This window comes from Ambystoma mexicanum, chromosome 3p (genome assembly GCF_040938575.1).
Source record: "Ambystoma mexicanum isolate Mex_15411 chromosome 3p, UKY_AmexF1_1, whole genome shotgun sequence".
NCBI lineage: Eukaryota > Metazoa > Chordata > Amphibia > Caudata > Ambystomatidae > Ambystoma > Ambystoma mexicanum.
Genome location: NC_090925.1, coordinates 853332938 through 853356410, shown reverse-complemented (window position 1 = coordinate 853356410; position 23473 = coordinate 853332938). Strand labels below are relative to the sequence as shown.

The 23473-nt window shown below is 45.1% G+C and overlaps 1 protein-coding gene across 4 annotated transcripts in view; it reads right to left on the bottom strand.

The window, feature by feature from the left end:
- Positions 1-23473, bottom strand: part of DOC2A (double C2 domain alpha) — an 890443-nt gene that overhangs the window by 188414 nt on the left and 678556 nt on the right. For all 4 annotated transcript variants that reach the window (XM_069651975.1, XM_069651972.1, XM_069651973.1 and 1 more), the window contains exons 5-6: positions 3086-3195; positions 1884-2010 (exon numbers count right to left, since the gene is read on the bottom strand). In XM_069651975.1, coding sequence (XP_069508076.1) covers positions 1884-2010; positions 3086-3195 — 237 coding nt within the window. The remainder of the gene's footprint in view (positions 1-1883; positions 2011-3085; positions 3196-23473) is intronic.

The following is a 23473-nucleotide window of genomic DNA, read 5'->3' as shown; positions in this document are numbered from 1 at the left end:
CTGCGTAAACAGTTCTTGTCAGCAACGATTGCAAGCTGTACATGTTAAAATCTTTTTTTAAACATGTTTGGTTTTTGAATATGTTTGCACTTCTGGTGGATATTCAAAATGCAAGTGTTCCTGTCTGTGTGTCTGTGGTATAACTTTGTGAGTAATCCTGTTTATGCAAATGCATGTGTTTCACAATACTGCATGTGTGGCTACTAGTGCATATACATCCAGCATACAATATGTGTGTGCATCTGAACATGGGCGAGAATGCCTGTATGTGTGTGTATTGCAATGCTTACAGCAGGCTGCACATCAAGTATCTGTCTGCATATGAGTACACGTACTGATGTGCGTGCTCTTCTGCTCAGCTACCTATACACGTGTGAGTATAACTGTGAATGTGACTATTGGCGTCAGTGTATATATGACTCCATATATGGTATTGCTTGCAGTCCAGTACGCATCTCTGTGTTTTTACATGTGTATGTTTTAGATACATCGGAATGGGTGTCCAGTTAAAGTACCTAAATCAAAAGGATCGAATGCCAAACGTGAGAGTGCATTCGACCGAAAACAAAAGGATCGAATTTTTTTTTTAAATGTAGATTTTTTTTTGCTATAGTTTAGTTAAAAAAAGGTGTTTTACACCAAAAACAGGGGTTTGGGGGAGGACCCCCCCCAAAAAAATAACAAAAAATAAATGTCGATCCTTTTTTTCGGTGGAATTGACTCGACCCTTTTGTCATTCGACCCTTTTGAGTCGATACTTTGACCTATAACCATCGGAATGTTGTGTTCTATGTGATATTTCCGCATTTTAAAGGCCGAACACGAAAAAATAACATTTTGTTATGCCTGATTTTGTGTGGGCTTTAAAATGCTGAAATATGACATTCTGAACCGCCCCACCACCCGGGAAGGGGAAGGCGATCTTGACCCACCCAACTGTCTCCTGCTGGTTTTCAAAAACATTGGGGTGGTTTATCCCCAGATCCCTCGTTTCACTACCCTTCCTTCCCAGCACAACACATTCACCCTCCGCTCCTACGCTGTCACACAAACACACATTTATCCCCCTGCCCCTTCCCTTCCGTACCTCAAACATTCCCCTCCTCTCCCGCAAAGTCACACATACACTCACTCACAAACACAAACACACACACACACACACACACACACACACACACACACTCTTAACAACACTGGAAATACACTTACCTCGCTCCACGACATCCCTCGGCCGAGTGGTACATTTCACCAAAATCCATAATACCGAAAATGTTAAATAAATATATATAGGGTAGTAGGGTAAGGGGTTAAAACGGGTCGGGATGGGGTTTGGGTGGTGTTATACGGATAGAAAATCAGGACGCTTACGCGGGGGACCCCCCCCAAATAAAAATAAAAAGAAATGTCTGTATTTTTTTGGAATTTGGTCGCAATGAAATGTACCACTCTGAATTTTCCGTTGGTAAGATCACATATAACTGCAGGCCTGCAGGGGCATGCCAGCTGGATTTAGAAAGACTGCTACGAGCAGTCTCTGAGTGGTCTTTCTAAATCAGTCTTTTTTGCTTTTTAAAAAGTGTTTTTTTCACTCCATACAGTATGTTAGTATAGATTGTGTATACTCTGCTGACTGTAAATATGCAGTATCAGTGTCTGTGCATACCAGTTCACGTGTATCTCTGTTTGTACAGCATAAGCTAACCATGCAGTATATATGTCTGCACTTGTGTGCGTATATGTCTGCGTGTCTGCTGCACCACGTGCACTATTCAGACATCTGCCTGGTCTGGCGATGGCGTGTCTGTGTTAGGGAGGCCTGTTTTAGATTAGCAGGGCCAGTGTTGGAGTAAGGTGCCATACTGGAAGGGTATTGGAGAACTGACCGGAGCTTGCCTTTCCAGGCAGATGTTGAAGTGCTTCTTCTGCCCGGATTTTAGGCGCCGCAGTGGAACCCGGGTCTCTCCAATAAACTCATTGTGGCTCAGTTTATCTTCATCACAGACAGATATTCTACAGGTGGAATAAGAGTGAATTTACAATAGGGACAGACATATGAAAAAGAACTAGAACAGGTCAATCAGAAACCTAGAACAGAACTCTGTGACATTTCGATTACACCTTAAGAAATCTATATCAATAGCTTCCCAGAAGACCTAGAACATACTTCCCACACTTATAAAACAGACCTTAGATGTAGAACGTGCATCTGAGATCTGGAACACTCTTCTAAGAGTTGTAGACTAACCTCACAAGGATTTTCAACAACTAGAACCTATTCCTCAGAAGCTCAGCACACACCCCTCAGGGATCCAGAAAATGTCCCTCTGACACCTAAAGTAGACCATTTGGAGAGATCTACAATACACATCTACCAGAGATCTTGACAGTACTTCCCAGACCTCTCTAGGAAACATTTCAGAGACATTAAACCAATCTATGTTATTAGATACTCTCTTGGCCTCCAAGATGCCTAATGCTGTTATTGTTCTGCTCTAGAATAGAGACCCAGACTAGATCCGAGATCCAGACCAGAACTTTCCTAGTTCTAGTGCAACTCCGAGATCTCAAACCGATCTGCAGGCACCTGGAATAGAGATCTTGAATGGACTGCTCAAGGGCACAAAACACGCATCTTATAGATCTAGAACAGGCTTCTCAGAGAGATGTATAACAAAACTTGCACACATCTAGACTAGAGCTCTCAGATATAGAACATACCACTCATAAGCCTAGAGCTAACCTCTCACAAATCGGGAACATACGTCTCAGGGATCTAGAACAAAGATCCCAAAAACCCAATCATGCATTACAGAATCATGTAACACATCTCTCAAAGATCTAGGGAAAATCTCTCTTTATTCTAGAACAATCTGCCCAGAGATCTTGAACAAGAGTCTCAAAGATCTAGAACAGATGTGTCACAAATCATGATTAGATCTTCGACAATCATTTAGGAAATATCTCAAAGATATACGACTGACATCTCGAAAATAGAGACTTCCTAGAGAGCTGCGGTATATCCCACAAAGGTCTGAGTGAGATTAGGAACAGGTTTTACAGATAACCTGATCGATTCAGTTCGTACCTGAGGATTTTCCGTGCCATGTCCTCTTCGGTGATGCCGCAGTATGTCAGGTTCTCATTCCAAGTCGGATTCAGGGTGTTTCTGACAGTTCTTGTCTTGAGCTTATTAGCCTGAAAGCAAAAACATGTGAAGGTCACACTTTCTGGAACTTAAGCTCTGGCCGTGCCACGTGTGCCCCGCCGCCCCTTAATTTTAAATTGCAAAACACAGCCACACAGGCTAACAGTAACAGCACCTAGTACAAACTGCAATCCGTTTCAGAATTCAATGCGAACTGCAGGTGCTTACGGCAACACTGACATGTTATGTAGACTGCAGGGTTTTACAGTGAGAGTTGAATCCAGTCCAGGCCCCAGGTTCTTCCAGTGAGTACCAGAATCTAGGACATGTAATGGGGTCCTGCAGTGACTATTAGACTATTAGGAACATCTTTTGCAACAACACCCAGCGCACTCGCCTATTGGGATCCCAAGACACCAACACCTTTGTTTGAAACAATATGTGTAAGTAGGCTTGATTATATGACATTGGATCTATCTCACAGGATAATCCAATTAAAACTAAAGTAATACCAAGTCAACTTAAAGACAATAAAATACACTGAGAATAAATTGCTTCAGGGTGAATTATAAACTTCCAGCTTAATTATTTTTGGTAACGGTATTTACTTCCGACTTGTAATTGCCTTTGTGTCAAGGTGTCAAAGGCTTTGAGTCTAAATATGTTTGCTCCAGCCCAGCGACGTCATTTAGTGGTCGTCAGTGGTTGCAACGGTGACCCCTGAAGTCTCCCTTGCTACCCCTGTGGTCTCCCTTGCTACCCCTAAGAAAAATGTAATTGCAGCTCCTGGGCTGTGGCCAGCAGCATCTGACTTTGTTTCTGGAGTGGCTGGTTTTCTGGTAGCTGTAGTAGCACAGTGGGAAGAGTGCTTGCTACTGCGCCTTGAAACACTTGTGTATAGACGCTTTATAAATACCATATCATATCATATCATATCAATGTGTGTGTGATCTGCAGGTCGCAGGTTCGACCATAGCAAGGTCAACTCAGCCTTTCCTCCTACTGAGGTTGATAAATGAGTACCAATACAGGTTGTGTGATATTGTGTGTATATTTGTTCTATAGGAAGCGCTAAAGCGTAAATTCTATATAATAACACATCATTATCGTTTGGCCTTGGACGTCTGCTTGCATTCACAATATTTTGGCAATATGGGCCTATACACACTGATATTAACGATACATATGGTGATCCATTCTTGTAAGCAATGTATATCACTTTACTGTGATACCGTACCAATATTTTTCATAGTGTACTTAGAAACAGTGCTATGTGATGCCACTTCCTGTTTTGTTTTGAAAGGTCGTATTCCATCGCTTCCCGTGATGTCACTTCGGGGTGAGGTCGGATGACATCACTTCCTGTGATATCATCAGAGGTCAAGGGTCATGTGGTGTCACTTCCGCTGCCCCAGCCCTTTTGGTGAAATAACGTCCCTGCTCCAGCCAGGAGAAGAGTTACCCTGATTTAGGTCATCACTAAAACAACATGTTTTTAGGAAGGACTCAGTGGAGTACTTGGGGCATGAGATAGCCACACAGGGTGTTAAACCAAAAAGCGAGCTGACGGATTGAATAAAGAAAGTCGAAGTGCCACAGAGAAAAGGGGAGCTGAGATCATTATTGGCAATGATAGAATTTTAAAATGTAAAATAACTTTGTGAACAAGGTTGGACAGATGAGGAAATTGTTGAGGAAGGGTGACGAGTTTGTCTGGAATGACAAATGTGAGAGAGAGTTTAAGGTGATCAAGTAGGAAAGCTGTTTTGTCCCAAGTGGAGAGTAGTGGGGATGAGAGAATTATCGTGCATACGTCTAAGGTATTGCGAGGCCCTGAGAGGAGATATTCAGTGCTAGAGGAGGAGGCTTTGGCATGCCATGAGGTGGTGGAGAATTTTAAGAGTTTAGTGTGGGGAGTGGAGTTTGTTTTAAGGACAGGCCATAGACTGCTGAAGGAGATATTTGGGTCATATGGACTGAACAAGGTGTCAAGGAGAGTGGTGAGCTTGGTGGCAAGAATGCAGAGCCATGTGTTTACCCTGGAAGTAATACAGGGAAAAGAAATATTATGGCAGCCTGTTTGTCACATTTGGGAGGCAGAGAAGAATATGGAAAAGAGGAGAAAACTGATCAAGTGTTTGTGACACATGATGGTGTTATTTGAAGGTCAGAATGGGAAGAAGGGATTGTGGTGGATAAGGAAAGTGGGTGTACTATACGTGAGGTGGAGGTTGAATGGCCCCAGAAATGGAGGTTGAAAGGTGAGGAAAAAGCTTATTGGCAGGTGGGAGAGGAGTTGAGCGTGGAGAGAGGATTGTGTACAGGTGGGGAAGAGTGGTTGTGCTCAAACCCTTAAGGGGGAGGTTGATTGATATTGCTCATGAAGGCCACATAGGCATTTCAAGAACAAAATGAGTGTTGAGAGAAGATTATCGGTGCCCACGTTGTGATAGAACGTTGTGATATAGAGAAGAGGCTAGAGTTGTGCAGTGAATGCGAGGAAGCGGGTCCTGAAAGCGGTATCCATGCCTTTGATTAAGTTGAATGTTCCAAGAGGAGTATGGAAAGAGATTGCTATGGATGTGTTGGATCCAGTGGATGGCCGAGGCGGACAAGGGAAGTTCATCCTGGTAATGGTGGCGATGTTGTGAAGGTGGGTTGAATTCAAAATTGTGAGGGAAGCATTTGGAGGTGATTGGTTTCTTAGAAGAGATATTTAAAGGGGAAGGATATCCGGGTAATGTGCTTACGGTGTAATGGGACGCAATTTGTGGGACAGATGATGAGTGAATTTCAGAGGAAGTGTGGGATTGTACACAAGAGCACTGTCCTATCGCATGCAACATGTAATGGGATTGTGGAAAGGGTCAATAGGTGCCTCATGGATGCTGTTTGTAGGGGGTGCATTTGGGAAAAGTGGGAAGGAATGTGTGAGAGAAAGGGGGTATGCCCTGAGAATGTCACTGCATGCCTCGATTGGGGTGAGTCCTTTCGAGTTGATGAGAGGGAAGAAATGGAATACAAATGTATGTCATGCGTGGTTGGGAAGAGGGAGAGTATCTGGAGTTTGTGTGGAGGATGTAAGGAAGAGAGACGATGAAAAGAGGAGGGAGCGATAACTTATGTGAATAAAGGAAGAGGACGTGGGATCACATAGGTGAATGTGGGTGACTGGGTGAGAATAAGGAAAGGGGTGGTGATGAGGAAGGTTGACTTAATGTATAGTGAACCTGTGCATGTTGAGAAGGTGATGAAGGGTGCAGTAAGAGTCTGAGGTGGACAAGTATGGAACTTGGGAAGAGTGGCAAAGGTGAAGAAGTGGAGGAGTGTGATCGAGGATGAATGAGGAAGGAGGGGAGATGTGTTATATCTTGTTAAGGCATGAAGAATGTAGAATGTGGAATGTAGAATGTGGAATGTGAGTATGGTGCATGGTACAGATGTCAGAAGACCATTGAATCAAGTAGGAGAAAGGGGTTGGGGGCTGAACAAATCCAACTTATGTTAATAAAGTTCCTTGTTTGGATATTATGAAACAGAATCAAGTCACCTTATTTTGACCACTTTGCTTTCTGGGACTTGTAGTTTAGTTTTGACTATTTTAAGTAACCTCTATAAGTGCTGGCATTCAAGGTAGTGTTTACGAAAAGGCCAGCAGTGATAGCTTGAGTAATATCTGTCCTCCCATCCATTCGTTCTGTACGAGCGTTACTTCGTCAGCTTTAGCCTTCTCTCCTTTCCATCTCTTGATCTCTCGTTCTATCTCTGTCGATACATTCGATCGCTCACTTTTCTCTTACCTTTTCTGTAAGACCTTAAAGCTCTCCTCTTTTCTCTTAGTCTCCTCTGGACTGTCAACACTACTATAAGCAGGCGGTTCGTAAATCGGATTACTATACCCCGTCGCAGCTTTCAGTTCCTTTAACGGATACAATCCTACGTCTTCCGTACTATCGACATTTACCTCAGGCGAGGCAAGGGGAGCAGAAGGCTTGACACCTTCCTCTTTACACTGCTTAAGAATCCAATCCTCAGGTGGCAAATCCTGTGTCTCTTCCTGGTAAATCTTCCAAAGCTCTAAAACAGCTAACCTTTTCTCCAATTTCTTTCCCGTGTACGCATCATGCAAGTATGTGGTCATGTGTTGCAATACTGCATTCGACAATGATTCCCCCTGGTGGCCATGACATGAACATCTTATCTGCTGTGCCTTCCACCATTCCGCACTATACTGTTTGAGCTTGGGCATGTGCTTGGCAATGTCTTACACAAATGCATCAGAGGAGTAATGTCTCCTATTGTGACAAATCTCAATTGACTGTCAATACTTACCAGTGTTTGCAAAAATACTTTTATGAAAACAACAGATATGAGAACGCTCCAACAGTCGCCACTCAAAAACCACTATTTTTCAATAATCTCAGTCTACCTCTGAGTCAGTACCGACAGTTTCTCTAGATAGACGCTATGTCTCCTTGACCTTTTCTCAATTCTATTACACAATTGTCGCTCTTCGATACCTTAATTTACCACAAATACACAAACAAACAGAATAGTCGACTCTTCACATTTATCGTCAGTGATCACTCTTTTTATCTCTGCCCCTAATAATACCCTGATCACAGGATTTGAACTGTCATCTTATACGGACCTGTCCAATACGTAGCCTAGTTTACTTCAACTGAAGTGTATGACAATTCCGTCTGAGCCCTTTGGGTTAGGAGTCCCGGGCTTTCTCTCTCTTATTGACACATAAAAAATCACTTGGTACTTTTCGTGTTACGTTTAAACTAACTGTTTCATTTCCCCATTACTTTTAAACTACCCGTTAGTTTTCCCCGTTACTTTTAAAGTACCACAATCCCATCCCCTCAGTTTGCCATTCCCCCTAGTCTGCTCGCCATTCACTTGTTCAGCTCGAGGGCTTCGGTATCGACTCCCCTCTCCAATCGTCCACTTTCGCCTTCCACCTGCAAAGCACCTGTGGAAACCAGGAGTGATTTCATCAAAGAGGGACCCATCCCACTGTCTCGATTTTCTTGCAAGAATGTTATATCGGCCGCTCTCCACAGGAAACCTTGTGATCTTCCGGCTGATGGCAGAGGGTGCCCGATCGTCCGAAATACTGGAGTCTTAGTGGTCGATGGATCTTGCTACCAGACCATCCGAAATGCTACCAAATGAAACCCTTATGGTCCTTTTAATTAAGGCAACACATCGTATGATGGGTGCGATGGAGAATAACTCTCACACCAAATCAGAAGACTGGTTCAGGAAGTTGGCAAAATGTCTGTTTTATTCTCAATTATCTAAAACAGGGAGTACAACAGACACCAATGGATGTCGCACAGCATGGCCTCAATGCATTTCACAAAAACATTACTTTTATAGCAAAGACCCATCATACGTGAAGTCATACTACGTGGCAAACTACAAAACCTATATGGGATTGCGATTGGTCTAAGGGGAGTATCTAAGCATACTTTCTATAAGGAATTGGATTGTGATTGGGTCTCTATAGTCAGATGGGCAACTCATGCCTCCCTTAGTGCAAGTCATCTTTGACAGTGATTAGAAACACGATATATCATTGGCTATCATACTATAAGGCCCTTCGTTATATGGCCCTCTACAATTGGTTGGCATGCTTGTATGCCTCTGGAACATTCAATCTCTAGCAGCGCGTAAGCTGGTACCCTAGGTACTGGTGGGTTGACTTGACCATACCTCCCCACCCAATTAGCCCATCATCTCTCACCACTCATGCCTTCTCCCATTCAGATTGTCTTTGAACTTGGCCTTGAATTAGCTTTATTCTCTGGGAATAAAAGGGAGTGTGAGCACATTCTTATCAAGGTTCATGCTTGCATGCCCACTTCTACTTGCATCCTGGACTCACGTGACAGGAGACCATGAATCGTCCCATTTTATAACACTTAATTGTCCTGAATAAAGGAACTTGGCACTTGTGGTGTTCTCTCTTTGCAACTTAACAAGGGATGCCTCAGTGTCTCACAATCACTGTTCTTCAAAGACTGATAGCCAGTTTTGGCTGCTTTAGCATTTGACACCAGGCCAAGCAGTCTTCCTTTGGTCCATCTTCGAGCCTCGGCTTATTTCTTTGCTGCGACACACACACACAGCTATCAATCCTCCTTTCTCCACAGGTTGAGCTTACTAAAATTGTGACATTGAATGCCCAGATTCTACATATATATATATTGGCGGCACTGCCTGCAGTCTACTCACTGTGTATAGCCAATCTTTACGATTTCTTAGTCTACTTACGTTATGGCATCTGTATAGTTATAAACGGTTTGTCTTTTCTGCAGTGCTTTTTCACACATGCAATCTTCATTCCACACATGAAAGTCTTTTCGATTCTTTACTTCACCATCAGATTCTATACGGACTAGGCATTCTCTTCTCTGGTCATACTTCTCAGTGCGTCACGCTTATTTCTTGTGACGTCACCATCCTTTCCTTTTAACATCTTCACACTTCTTCAGGGATCTCCCTCAGGAGACCGTCATCTCTTCGGGCATACATCATGTAAGGTTTTCTCACTGGATACCTTGTCTAATAGGCTCTTCTTGGTATAGGTACCATTACTGTCGTTGCACATGTCGCAATTTATAGTTTCCAACATATAGGCAGAATAGGGGCGGGACTTCCTGCAGAAGCATTCAGCTGCTTCTGTACAGTTCTGAAACAAAATTGTAAAGAAGCTGGCTACAGTGATTGGTATCTTTGATATATTCACATGCTTGAATATTCCCTGTCATTAGACTGTGAATCATCTGTAATTTAAATAATTGTATTCTTAATTAAACTTTTCCCATAGGAAAATGCTACACATCAAGCCGCTTAGAGCCTGTGTAGCCCTTCACTTGTGCAGTCCCTCCACCTCCTTTGGTCCTTTGAGACCCTAACCAATGAGGTGGCATGACTTAAGCTCCACCCCAGGCAGCCATCTTCAGGTTTTGAACCATGTAGGCTGACAGATGATGAATGACTGGATGCGGAGCAGCCACTATGAATCTGAAAAGATACCAATGCTGTTGTAAATACAGCTACAGGTAAGTAACAAGACTTCTACAGCATTGGATCTTTCATAGATTCACATGCTTGAATAGAAAACCCAGCAGTCGAAAGACTGAATGTGTCTGTGAGCAAAATCTATCTATCTGTCTATCTGTCTGTCTATATCTATCTATATCTATCTATCTATCTATCTATCTATCTATCTATCTATCTATCTATCTATCTATCTATCTATCTATCTATCTATGTCAACACAACACATATATCTATGAGACTCACTCTGTGTATGTGGGCAGTGCACAGAACACATAAGTAGAGACAAAAGAGTATCGGGAAGAGGAATTCAGATACAAATTACAAGCATACTTAGGCTGCTCCTACCCCAAGCAAATGGGTGTTTAAGCACTGCCTGTACTACTGCCATTCCCCTTTGGATGTCCTCTTCCAAGAAGTAATGCCGGCGAACGTGTGGAGCGTGCTCCATGTGGTGGCACAACATGTTTCTCTTAAAGACACTCCTCCTTGGAATGCTGCCGAAGCTGCTTTTGCCCAGGTGGAGTGTGCTGTCGGCAGAGACGGTAGTGGATCTCTTGGTAGTGACCTCTTATCTGGTAGCAGTGGATGATACAGCTCGAGACCCAGCGAGCCAGTCCCTGTTTGGAGATACATCGTCCCTTGCTGAGTCCCGCAAATGCGACAAAAAGCCTTTTGGAGGTTGTGAAGTCCTTTGTCCTTTGTGTGCAGAATGTTCGTGTTCTAGAAACGTCCACTGAATGCAGTGTCTGTTCAGCTGCTGTTGTATGATTGCTGAAGAAGGTAGGTAATACTATCCGCTCTGACAATGTAGTCTCAGATAAAATCTTGGGAATGAATGTTGGGTGAGGTCAAAGAATGACTTTATCCGTCTCAAAAATGGTAAATGGTGGTTCGATGGAAAGTGCTTGTATTCCCCAATGTGTCTGGCTGATGTAATGGCCATCAAAACGGCTATCTTCCAAGACAGAAATGTTAGGGCGCACCTATGAATAGGCTCATAGGGCGCTCTCATCAGCGCTATCAGAACAGTGCTAAGACTCTAGGAAGGGAGGGGTTTCTGTTCCCTGGGGAAGGTGCGCACCAATCCTTTCAGGAAGGCTTTAACTGCCGGGTTGGAAACCAGAGACTCTTGATGAGGCTTTGTGTTGTAAGTGGAAATGGCTGAAAGATGTATCTTGATGAACAAAATCCACTCTTTGCCAATTGAAGGAGATAGGGTAAGATCTGCTCAATAGATGCTGAAAATGGGTCTGTGTTGGATCTTGTGCACCACACTTTGAAGCGCTTCCACTTCTTGGCATCAGTCAGTTGCGTGGACAGAGCTCATGGCAGGACAAAGACTGTCATGTTTTGGATATTTCTAGAAAAAGAAATCTGGGTAAGGCTCTCATAACTGGGACTTCCCAGGACCCCTCTTGTTTTTTGTATATTTTAAGTAACCTTGGGTCTCACTCTAGGTTACTAGCAGAGTCCAGACGTGGACCCCTTGCTCACTATTCTTAGAGAGGCACAGCTCCACCCTACTGATGAGGTCCAATCAGACCGAAACACGTGTGTGGGGTTGCTATTGTTACTCTTGTTCAGAGGAGAAATGCCTAGCATTTCGGTGCTGGACTGCCCCAGGGAAGGACAAAGACTGATATGTTTTGGATATTTCTCCTCTGTGAAAGATAGTGAGCTAAAGAATCTGGGTAAGGCTCTCATAACCGGGACTGATGTCCGGCAGAGGGACTTCCCAGGACCCCCTTTGTTTTTTGCACATTTTAAGTAACTTTTGGTCTCTCCCTTAGTTACTAGGGAAATGCAGATGTGGACCCCTTGCTCACTATTCTTAGAAAGGCACCTCCACCCTAAAGATGAGGTCCAACCAGAATGAAACACATGTCTGAGGATGCTGTTGGTACTCTTGTTCAGAGGGGAATTGCTTAGTATTTTGGTGGTGGACTGCCCCAGGGCAGGACAAAACTGATATGTTTTGGATATTTATCCTCTGTGAAAGATAATGAGCTAAGGAATCTGGGTAAGGATCTCATAACCGGGACTAATGTGCCCATCAGATGGCCCTGAGTTCCAGCACTTTTATGTGCAGGCAAAGGTTCTTCTTCCAACCACACTCCGCTGGCCTGCAACGTTCGCACGTTGGCGCTGCACCCTGACAGAGAGGCGTCCATCCTTAGTAGCAGAGTGGACATGGGTGCTTGAAATGGCATGCCCTGCAGTAGATTGGTGGCCTTGGCCCACCATCTCAAAGCCCTGTGGATTGTTGGTGTGTGGTCCATGATGTCCTCTCATGATCTGCTGTACTGGATCCACTGTTTGTCCAGCTCTTCTTGAAGTGGTCTCATCTTCAGTTTGCAATTGGACACAAGGAAGATACAGGAGGACATCATGCCCAGGAGGGCCTAGTATCGCCGCCACTCTATCTGGAGATGGACATACCCTTGGGACCAGAGCATCAGATCTACCCCCAGGAAGATTGATGTTTGTGCTGGTATGGGAGAGGACTTGTCCTTGTTGATAGAAAATCCTAGGTCCTTAAGCAGAACTGTTGTTTTTTCCACAGCCTCTGATGCTGCTCTCAGGCACACCCCCTTTATGAGCCAGTCGTCCAGGTATGGAATAGTCTCTACTCGCAACAGCCTGAGATAGGCGGCTACTGGTGCCAGACATGTTGTGAAGACTCTCTTTGCTGACTTGAGCCCGAAAGGGAGCTCCTAACTGGAAATGGTGTTTTCCCACGAGAACTGCCTATGCGAGGGGTGGATAGGAATATGGAAGTCGCCGTCTTCTAGGTCTAGGGTGGCCAGAAAGTCACCCTTGTTGAGCCATGGGAGGACCATCTAGAGAGATGTAATTTTGAACTTGAGGCGGCGCACACATTTGTTGAGGGTCCTCAGATCCAGTATTGGGCGCCGCTGCCCATTCTTCTTTTTATTAGGAAGAAGTGCAAAAAAAAAGTTGCTTTTTGCTGGAGCAGGACCCGCTCTGTCGCAGCCTTTAGCATTAGTTTGTTGACTTCCGCAAGCAGCTGTTCCCATAGGTGTGTGCTCCTTGATCGAGGAGGTCGCAACGGAGGTCGCTGTCTGAAGTCTATGAGTGTATGGTGTCCCCCCCTTGTATCATGTGGAACACCCACCTGTCTGATGTGACCATGCCCCAGCGTTGCAGGTGTTGGGTTATACGTCTTCCCACTGGGGTACCATGCGGGAGATGTGGCATCCCGGAGTACAATTTTTCTTGGCCTGTCCTGGCTAGATCCTTTTATTCCTCTTTGGGTTTTATATCTCAAGGAGCTCTGATGGTACCTACCCGCTGTTTGGTAAGAGCTTGACGATGACGTCTGTGCTTGAAAAGACCTGCTGTATGCACTTTATCTAGCGCTAGAGCCTCGCAAAGAGTGAAAAGGATGGAGCTCCTTATCTTTGTCTCTGAGGGAGCTGATTGCCCTTGCTGTATCAGTGTCCAACTTTATGCCTTTTAAGGGGTCAATAATCTTCTTCCCATAGAGTTCTTGTCCATCCAAAGGCATGTCTAGAATGTGTGCTTGTACCTCTGGCCTAAAGTTAGTGGCCTTCATCCAGGCTTGATGTCGCAAGACTGTGCCATGAGACATTTGCCTAAACCCACAAAGGGCTACATCTACAGAGGCATCTATCATATGGTCAGAGACACTCCCCATCCGTGGCTATGGATTTGGCCGCCTCCTGAAACTTGGCGGGTAGGTGTTTACCAGTCACGTCATTCGGAGCATTAGCTCCCTATCTAATCTGCCCATCACAGCCATTGCGTTGCTTTCCCTCACAGCCAATGAAGCAGCCGCTGATACTTTTTGACCCATCGCCTCTAGTTTGCGTCCCTCCTTGTCGGGTGGGGTTGTAAGTGGGGAGGCTGGATTTTGCAGTCTCTTTCTTTCTGCAACCGTCACCACACAGTCAGGCTTTGGGTAACCTCTTAGGTACAAAGGTGCCGAATAATGGGGGTTTTTACTTTTTCTCTGGTCTCGCCACCAATGCAGGTGTGGAGAGTGGGGTGGCCAAAATCTTCTCCCCTGCTTCCCAAATTGTCTCCAGGATGGAAATCGTGCTTACTGTCCGGCGTCATTTGGCTCTATTTTCATATAGTACTGAAGTCTTCTCCTCCGAAGCAACTTGGATTTTGAAAATCTCTGCAGATTTGGCAATGGTAGAGTGAAACAAGACTGTATCATCTGGATGGGAAGCTCCCCCTGGAGAGACATGCTTTTTCTGCTTCTCAATGACAATGGTGTCCCAATCTCTCTGTGTCGGGCAAATCTTATGGCAACTCTCGCTCCTTCGGCTCATCCCCTTGTGTCACATTGTCAGAAAATTCCCTGAAGGGGTCATTTGGTTCCATCGGATCGTCCACAGGGTCTTCACTCGACAATTTAGGAGGGAAGGAAACGTGTCCTGAGCCCAGTAACACTATGGTAAGTGAAGGCACAATCCCAGAAATGACCTTTAGGTAGAATAAAAAACAGGTCTAAAAGGATTAAAGTGAAAAAAGCTCAGAGAGCTCAAGAGGATTCCCCTGTTTGGTGACATCTGAAGATGTCTGCCTAGGTTGGAGCTTAAACCCTGCCACCTAATTGATTAGGGTCTAAATGGAAGGGACTAAAGGAGGTGGATGGATTGCACAAGTTGAGGGCTACACAGGCCCTAGGGGGCATGCTGTGTAGCATTTTCCTACAGGAAAAAGTGTAATTAATATACAATTATTGAAATTAGTGAGGAGTCCCAGTCTGATGATGGGGAATATTCAAGCATGTGAATCTATGAAAGATCCAATGCTTGAGAACCTGAGTTACTACACTTCTGAAAAAAAGACTTCTTTAGATTCTGTTTTTCACACCAATTATAGTCCTATTTCTAATTGTCCTTCTTTGCTAAAAAATACTTGCTTAAAGTAGCGTTCCTCCACTGAAGAGATTTTGTTGAGGCAGTCCATTTATATGGGGAATGCCAATCATGCTTTAGGCCAAATTGGAGCATGTGTCAAACATGCTATCCGCACCCTCAAAATAACCATGAAAGCCGCATTTATACGACCCTCCCACCTTGGTTGACAGAAGATGCCCAATATGATTCACAGGCCACCTCAATGCAACCAATGGGGGAAAGAGGGTTAGGGAGGGTTTGTGGATAGGTAAGGGGTGTTTAGGATCTACGGAAAGAGGGCTAGGAAGAGCGTGTGGCTAGGAAGGGGGAAGTAGGGGTAAATTCACTTGCTCAGGCTATCCGTACTTCTAGTACTTGTTCACCAAACCTGAACTGGCTTCACTCATGACACCATACTCTTATGAACTCAATAAATGGCCTACCTCGGTACTATTGACACATTCCTGTATCCCAATGTCCTCTGCACCCTACACATACACTTTAGTCAAAAACATTGACCACCAACCATAGCCTCCTTCTCTAATACATATCCACGTTACATTTAACAGCATCTCTGACAGCCATGAAATTCTCAGAAACCCCAAGTCAGTCACTGGTTGTCCATGCCATAAACCTTTCATCATATGCCCAGCCCCAACCCGTTGTTTCACAATTGTTTCTTGCACATTCACAATTGTTTCTTGCACAATGTACTCAATACATATGACTTGTTCCCACTCAAAATGTCTCTGTAGCACATAGTCCAGTAATATCTCTGTAAGTTTCCTCCTTTCATTTCAAGGAGAAAAAATGTAGCAGTCATGTAGGGTCCCTCTTAATTAGAGAGCAAGTGTAAGTCAAATATGACTGTTTATGCTGGAAATGTTGTAAACCAAAACCAAGAGATTGCTGCAATACAGCGGCATACACTTCTCATAAAATTAAACTGATACACCACCATACGAGATTAGAGCCACTTATCTGTGGGCTCTGATCCCGCGCGCGAGCTCAGAGGCAGATGTCAGCACGCCTTTCCACTCCACCGGCCGCAAAGTGTCTCTTTGTCAGAGTGAGCTTCAGCCGTCAAGTTTCGGTCACCGCCGCAGCTCGGGGCTAACAAATATCATCACCGCCACTGCCTGGGAATTAAAAACTGCCCGACTCTTCACCGCCGCTGCCCAGGGAACGTACACCTCGCTTTGATGTGGAACGCTTACACGTGGCGCCAGCTTGTTTAAGATATATGTTCAACATCTGGATAATTGACTAGTTGGAGCCAGAGTGGCCCTCCACAATTATGCAGATGATATGCAGATCCTATTAAGATCAGTAGGAAACCCTCTGGAAATCCTACAGTGGATTTAGGGCGTTTCAGCATTTTAAGGGCCTGGGTTAGAGAATACTGGCTAAGTCTTAAACAATCTAAAATGGAGTCCCTTCTTTATACAGATCATTTGTAAAACAAGATGTTGTCTACCTAGCCACATATTTCTATTTCTCAAGAATCCATCAAAACCTTAGCAAATATGGAAATGCTCAGTGTGCAACTTGATACTGTCTTTCCTAAGCATTCACTAGTTAATGCTTTTGTCAATTCTTCAAAATATCTGATGCTTGTTTGACAAATTCACCCATTTCTTTCAAAGGAAAATAGTTGCAATGTAGCCTGCACAATTATACGTGGCCCTTCATCGACTCCAGGTCCTTCTTGATACTGCTGGACCTATTGTGACCAATATATCGGGAGGAGCGGATATGTTACCAGTACTCAAGTCTTCACTGGCTCCCAGTGACAGGTAGAGTTAAGTTCAAGGCTCTTACCATTGTACAGAAATCCCTGTTTGAACATGCTCCGATCTATCTCCACCAGAACATGTCCTGATGCGTACTGTGAAGAATCTGTGGATGTAGTCCATTCTCTCCTAGTGAGATACCTATCCAATGGGTTGAGGGTGGTCCACAGTACAATAGTAACACTGGGCATGGTGCACTGGGGGAGGATCACATGGGAGAGGAAACCCCTTTAGGGATTAGGGACGACAATTCCCAGAGAACGCAGTATACCACCGCCTTGTTAGACCCTCCCTCTTTCCGCAAGCCAAACTCGCTTTCACTCTTTCCAACCAGTGCCCATGCCTGCTAATGTAACATTACTCAACCTAATATGTTATACCAGACTAGTCGCCCTGAAAATACCAATTGCCTTCCATATAGCTCCACTACAATTACTGTGAAGAGGAAGATGACTAGGAGAATGCAGATCACTCTGGAGAACCAAAGTGAACGGTTTAGTCTCTCATGGCATTTGATTGGTTCAAGGAAATACAACACATCAGAGGGAAACCAACATGGAGAGACCCATCCTCCGACGAGAAAGCCCAGGAGACGCTGATCCGGTGAACAGGGTAGCGCAGCAAGAGACGCTGTGCATGGAGGCGAACGGGAGCGCAAAGGTAGTCCAAGGAAAAGGAGCTACTTTGCTCACTACCCGAACAAACCTCTGGCCAGTCGCCGGAAAGCAAAACCCCATCCCGAGAATGGACTAGAGATTGGCGGAGTGTCCGCCAACAGGAAGAGAAATCTGAATGCCAATTGACTGGCGGGGACGCTGCCAACTGCAGAGAATGCCCGAACACTGCCAGACCCTCAGAGGGAAGCACAGGTGGTCGGAAGACAGGAATCACAGAAACAGGTACGTGGGCTGACCGAGAGGTGCTGGAACTCTGGGAGGAAGTGGGGGAACAGCAGCAGAACACGAGATAAGAGGTCTGGCACCTGCACCCATATGAGACCCAACGTATAAGAAGGTCTGGGACCCTGAGAGAAACAGAGACATTGCAGAAAGACGCATTTGGCTGGCAGGAGAGTAAACCAGGCTATTACAGCAGCGCCTTGCGAGTCTGGGACACGCACCCTTATAAAAGCCAGAGAACATGATGGCCTGGGAGCCTGAGAGAAACGGAGACAGTACAAAAGAAGGCTTATACTTAGCTGGAGAGTAAACCAAGTCAATACAACTATGCATTGAGAGTGTGGTACCCACACCCACATGAGAACCTGAGAATAAGAGGGTCTGGGACACTGAAAGCAAAAGAGAAGAAAAACCTGTGTTTGGCAGGAGAGTACACTAAACTGGCATAACAAAGTATTGCGAGTCCGGGGCTCACACCCATATGAGAATGTAAGAATACAGTGAAGTTCATTCAAGAAGGTACAGGGTCTGGGACCCAAGGAGTTAAGAGAATGAAAGGAAACTACATAAGGAGGTGACACACTACTAAAGTAGAACCAGAAGGAATCCAGGGGAAGGAGCAAACACCTAATCATTGGAGTAATACCTTGTGGAACATTTGTTTTGTTGTTTTTACCACCTCGGACATTGGGGACTTTTCTGTTAGCAAGAACTGTCATTATCACTTGAAGTTGGGAAGAAACCCCCTTCCACATTAGATATAGGTTATCAGTGTTAGGGCCAGAAGTAGGGTTTGGGGAAACAACAGTGATTCACTGATTGACATCCTGACGTTTTCCTTAGATTTCTTTCAGGCAGGGAACCCACTCTTCGCTTTAGGGACAGAGAGGCAGTTTTCCCAATCTTTTCCCTGATTAATAAAGGTTTATAACCAAATCATGCCACCTTCGCATCCGAGCCTTACTCCTGCACCCTTACATTACCAAGCAGGAATGTAATGCCCGTGAACACACTCCTAGAAACTGTTCTTCATTATAGAGATAAAACTGCCATGGGCCGATCATTTCAAGTCTTGGCTGTGTTCTCTTTGGAACTCGCTGCCTCTTGAGATCCACTGGACTGGTGCCCCCCTGGCCAATCTAAGAAATGAAAGACTGCCTCTTCCAATAATGTACCTGCCTTCTGTCACCCTTGCTATTAGGTCGTTACTTAGTTTAGCGCTTGGATACCAGGCTAATTGTTGTTGCCGCACATACGCGCTACAAACCCTCGGGCATCTGAGCGCTGCTTATTATTACCCACGGTGTGTGATGCTCATTTATCGACCTCCGAAGAATGAAAAGGTGAGTTTGGCCCTGCCGGGATTCGAACCTGCATCGGCAGGTTCTGCACCGATGTCAAAGTGCTCTACTCGCTGTGCTATGTTTCTCCACCAAGTCTTCTCCTTGTAAAGTACCTTTTTAGGGACTGCAATGCTTTCAGGGTTTGTTGAAATGTACAGTGTTTTTGAACAACGTACTCCTCCCTCCTGTTCAATACATACAAAATGCAGACATATTGCAGGTGCAGAACGAATTGTCAACTATTGTACTGCTGCTTTTATGGCCTTTATTTTGTTCTGTGGTCATTTTCCAGAATAGAAATTCAAGCATGACCAGGTTGCGTTAATTGCAAGTGTGAAACTCTGTTATACGCCGACACGCGCTTTCACCAACCAACAATAAGCAGTGATCGAAGTGAGCGCCAACGGTCGGGAGCGGTGTTCCACTGCTTTTATGTTTTTCGGTTTACCATTCCTCTAGTTTTTACGACAATATTCACCGTTCTATACAGAGGATTCGTCCATTCATCTCCCTGTGCAAGAGTAAAGTTGTAATATGAGCCTTAGACGCTAGTCACTTAGACTACTGCAATGCTCCGGCCGCAACACCTTGTCACATGCTGCAATATGCTTCCAACTCCCCTCTTCCCTGCCGAGACCACAGTTCGCTACTTTTTTCGATACACTTCTACCCCTGACAATAAGGCTTTGCAGGCCTCTCTCCACTCATTCCGCACCGCAAGGCTACATCGGAACTGTCTATTTGCAGCAAAACATGCCTTATATTAAAATATACGTGTAATAGTAAGATGCCAATCACCCTACCTGAATCAAATTGCTTTGAAAAGGCGCAATTGCTGTGAAACCCGTGCCAGAAAACGAAGAACAAGCTGAGTTCCACCTGTGTTATTAAAGCATGCCATTCACACTTGATTGTATATATTGACGAGTTACCCAAAAACAAAATGGAGTCTGCAAATACATGAAAGTGTTACATATTTGTTTCTGCAGTGATTGTGTTGCAGTGCAAAGGGCACCTGCCCGTACCTCAGCATACTCCCTTTATATTGACACGCAGCGGACTGCGCGCCATTGGTCCCATGCTAGGGTGACCAGATTTAAAAAGAAATAAAACCGGGACACGGCAACTAACATAAAAGTAGGACTAACTCTTGAAAGTGGCTGTCAAGGCACTACACTTCAGTAGAGGTTGGAGGAGAAGGGGATTTAAGTGTTATTGTTCAATTAAACACATATTATAATTCATTTATCACAAACTAACACTATCTTAAGTTGTATAATGCAGCATTTCTTCTGTGTCAGATTGTGCATTCATGCCCGTCAGCTATAACGACCGACTACCAAAAACCGGGACAACTGCAGTTTCCAATGCAAACATAATCTTGAGAAAGGGGGACAGAGCACCAAAAACCGAGACAGTCTCGGCAAAACTCTCCCTGTTTAATACTGCTGAACTCAACGGTATTCTTTTGATCCCCATAAACTTAAGTAAAGCACGCTTAAAACGCAGCTCTACCCTTCTCAGATGAACCATCTTGAATTATTACATATTGTCATATAATATTACCCACCCGATTTGTTCTTACTCTACCACCCTCGGAAAGATAAATGGCTTAGCCAGGGCCTTCAGACATATATTGCTTCCACTGTCAGCTCAAACTTTCAACGGCACTGGTGCATTACAAAATCAATAACCACTATCATCCGAAGAAGCCTCCTTCCTCCGTTTCCACCTTATTTCACCCACCTCTGCATGCCATCCTCGTGCCTGCATTGCCAGTGCCCCTCACCCTCCTCTTTTCCATTTCACCCTCATTTGCCAGCTGGCATGCCTTGGTTTTGCTCACTAACCCTTAAGCAGACTGTTGGAAGCAAGACGACGCAGAGCAACATAGGTTCGATCCCCGGGTCCGCGCTTAGAAACCTCTGGGTATTCCGGGTCCGCGCTTAGAAACCTCTGGGTATTAAGCGTGTTATAAATAACCAATTATAACATAACATCTGTGCGTAGTTTACAAATGTCAACAAATATTGGCTTGTTTCGTTCAGGTGCGACGGGAAAGAGCGACTCCTTCCTCCCAACGAGGCTCAGCTACTCCACTATGGAAGCAAACCAAATTATTCGAGGGAGCTAAGTGGCTTCCGAGTTAGAGTGGCTGTGCAGATCTGTACGTGAACCACATTTTGTGTGTTTGGCTGCAAGACGTTTGTCAAGAGCCACTGCCAATTAAAGCATTATTTTCATGTGGGGGTGGTGGGCGGGGGAAAAATGCGCGGTCTTCCTCCCCGCAACCAGTATCCAGGAAAGGCTGTGATATGCACGTTCATTAGGGCTGATTCATGGAATTATTAGCGCCGAAAAACGGGGATTTGTGCGCCATTCTGCCCGAAAATCCCCATTTGTTAAACAGGGATTTGCGGCAGAATGGCGCACAAATCCCCGTTTTTCGGCGCAAATAATTCCATGAATCAGTGTGAATTGCAGTGATCAGCAGAGAGTTCAGCAATGACACACAATGAAAATGCATAGCAAGCGATCAGCAAAAGAACACATCTGTAGGGAGTCCACAGAGTGTGTTAGGCTGTAACGGCCTAGGAAATGAAAGGACCGCACACCAGCTTTAGGATCAACGTCTTCTTTATTCAAACTCTTCAATGTAACTAACTTTTCCCTTTCTCCTCCCCCTTCGTTCCCTCCTCGTCACAACACACGTGACTCACTCATCAGGGCCCAGTCTCTGTCTTAAAGAGACAGGGCTCTGTGACAGAGTACGTCACACGTAGCGGTGACAGCCCACAACGGAGCCTCCCATGGTTGTAGCCAGCGCTGCGCAGCAGGACCCCCGCAGCTCCAAGGCGCGGGCCAGTAACCTGTGCCCCATGGTAGACGGGAAAGGGAGAGAGGGCAGGACAGCCCTGCTCTCCTGCCTCTCTTTAGTGTCACAAAGATTCATGGAGCCAGGCAAGAGGAAGGACAAGGTGGAGGCAACACCTTGGCCTCTACACCAAGGAGGTGCTAAGCACCTAGGGCAGGGCAGGCCAGGCAGGAAGCAGGTAGCCCATGACAAAAGAAACACCTCATGCTGCAACATGCCGTTGGCGCCCGTCGGCCGGGGGCTGGATAACACAGCCCACACACAGGCAGAACAAAGCCCACGGCCAGCACCTGGGACAATATAAGGAGCTGCTCTGCAGCAGGAAAACACAATTCAGTTTGGTACTCTGCACGGGGACCCAAACAACGAATACCTAGCAGAGTACCTTTTTCTTTTCCCAAAACCCTCCCACCGAAGAAAAAGGGAGAGAAGGAGAAAAAAAGACAGGGCTCCGTGCGAGGCACGCACTTTCGTGGGACACGGACGGCAGCATGGGTCAGAGGGCGCAACCTCAGCACCTCGTGCCAAAAAGTACACATTATGTTTATGGTTATTATGATTATGACTGTTTGTTGATTATTACATAATGTTTGTGCAATAAAAACCCACTGCCTTCTTATTGCCAACACTCACCCAATGTCTCGTGTGGTACATGGGGGGCAATGGTGGGTCTCAGCTGTCTAACTCTTGGTCCAACGGTTAAAGCATCCCTCACCTTGCTCCTCCTACTACCCTCCCCCACTCTGCAAGAGCCACTTGAGGATTCCCTGAAATAAAGAGACATGACCAGTTCTTAAAGGTGGAAGTCACAAATGCTGCAGCAAGCTTTATTGAAGCATCAAGCCAGGAGTTATCTTACAGGTGATCCATTTCTCCACCACACCACAGGATTATTCTACGCTGGTGTGGCTTCTTAAGCTCCTCCCCCCACCACCTCTGTCAGAGTCCAGAGGAGCCTGCCAGGTAGACCCGTCCCTCCCTACTTCATTCCCTCTCTACCCATGGCCGTTTCATTGTTTACTTTTTCTTTTGTTATTTTCTTGTCTTCTTTCTTTCTTCTAGTCATGAACTTTTCTCCCATTCTATCTTTCTATACATTCATTCTTTCTGCACATGCTATCATTCTATTTCTATTGCTTAGTTTCTTTCTTCTCATTCTACCCTTCTTCATTGTTCTCTTCTCTTTCTATTTTCTAATTTTTTCCTTTCTTTCTCCTCCCCACCGGGCCCTTTCCAACCCGCCCCTTCCATCATTCCTGAGTGTCTTCTTCTTCCCCCAGTGCCTTCGCCCCCTTTGGTTACTCCATTTCTGCCCCCCCTTAGTTTCCATACTCAGTTCTTTCTTTTCCTCAAGTTGCCTAACCACCCCTCCCCCCCAGTTCTTCCTAGGCCCCACCTCTTAGTTCCCCAAATGCTTTGCCCCCCAACTCCTTCTTTTTTTAA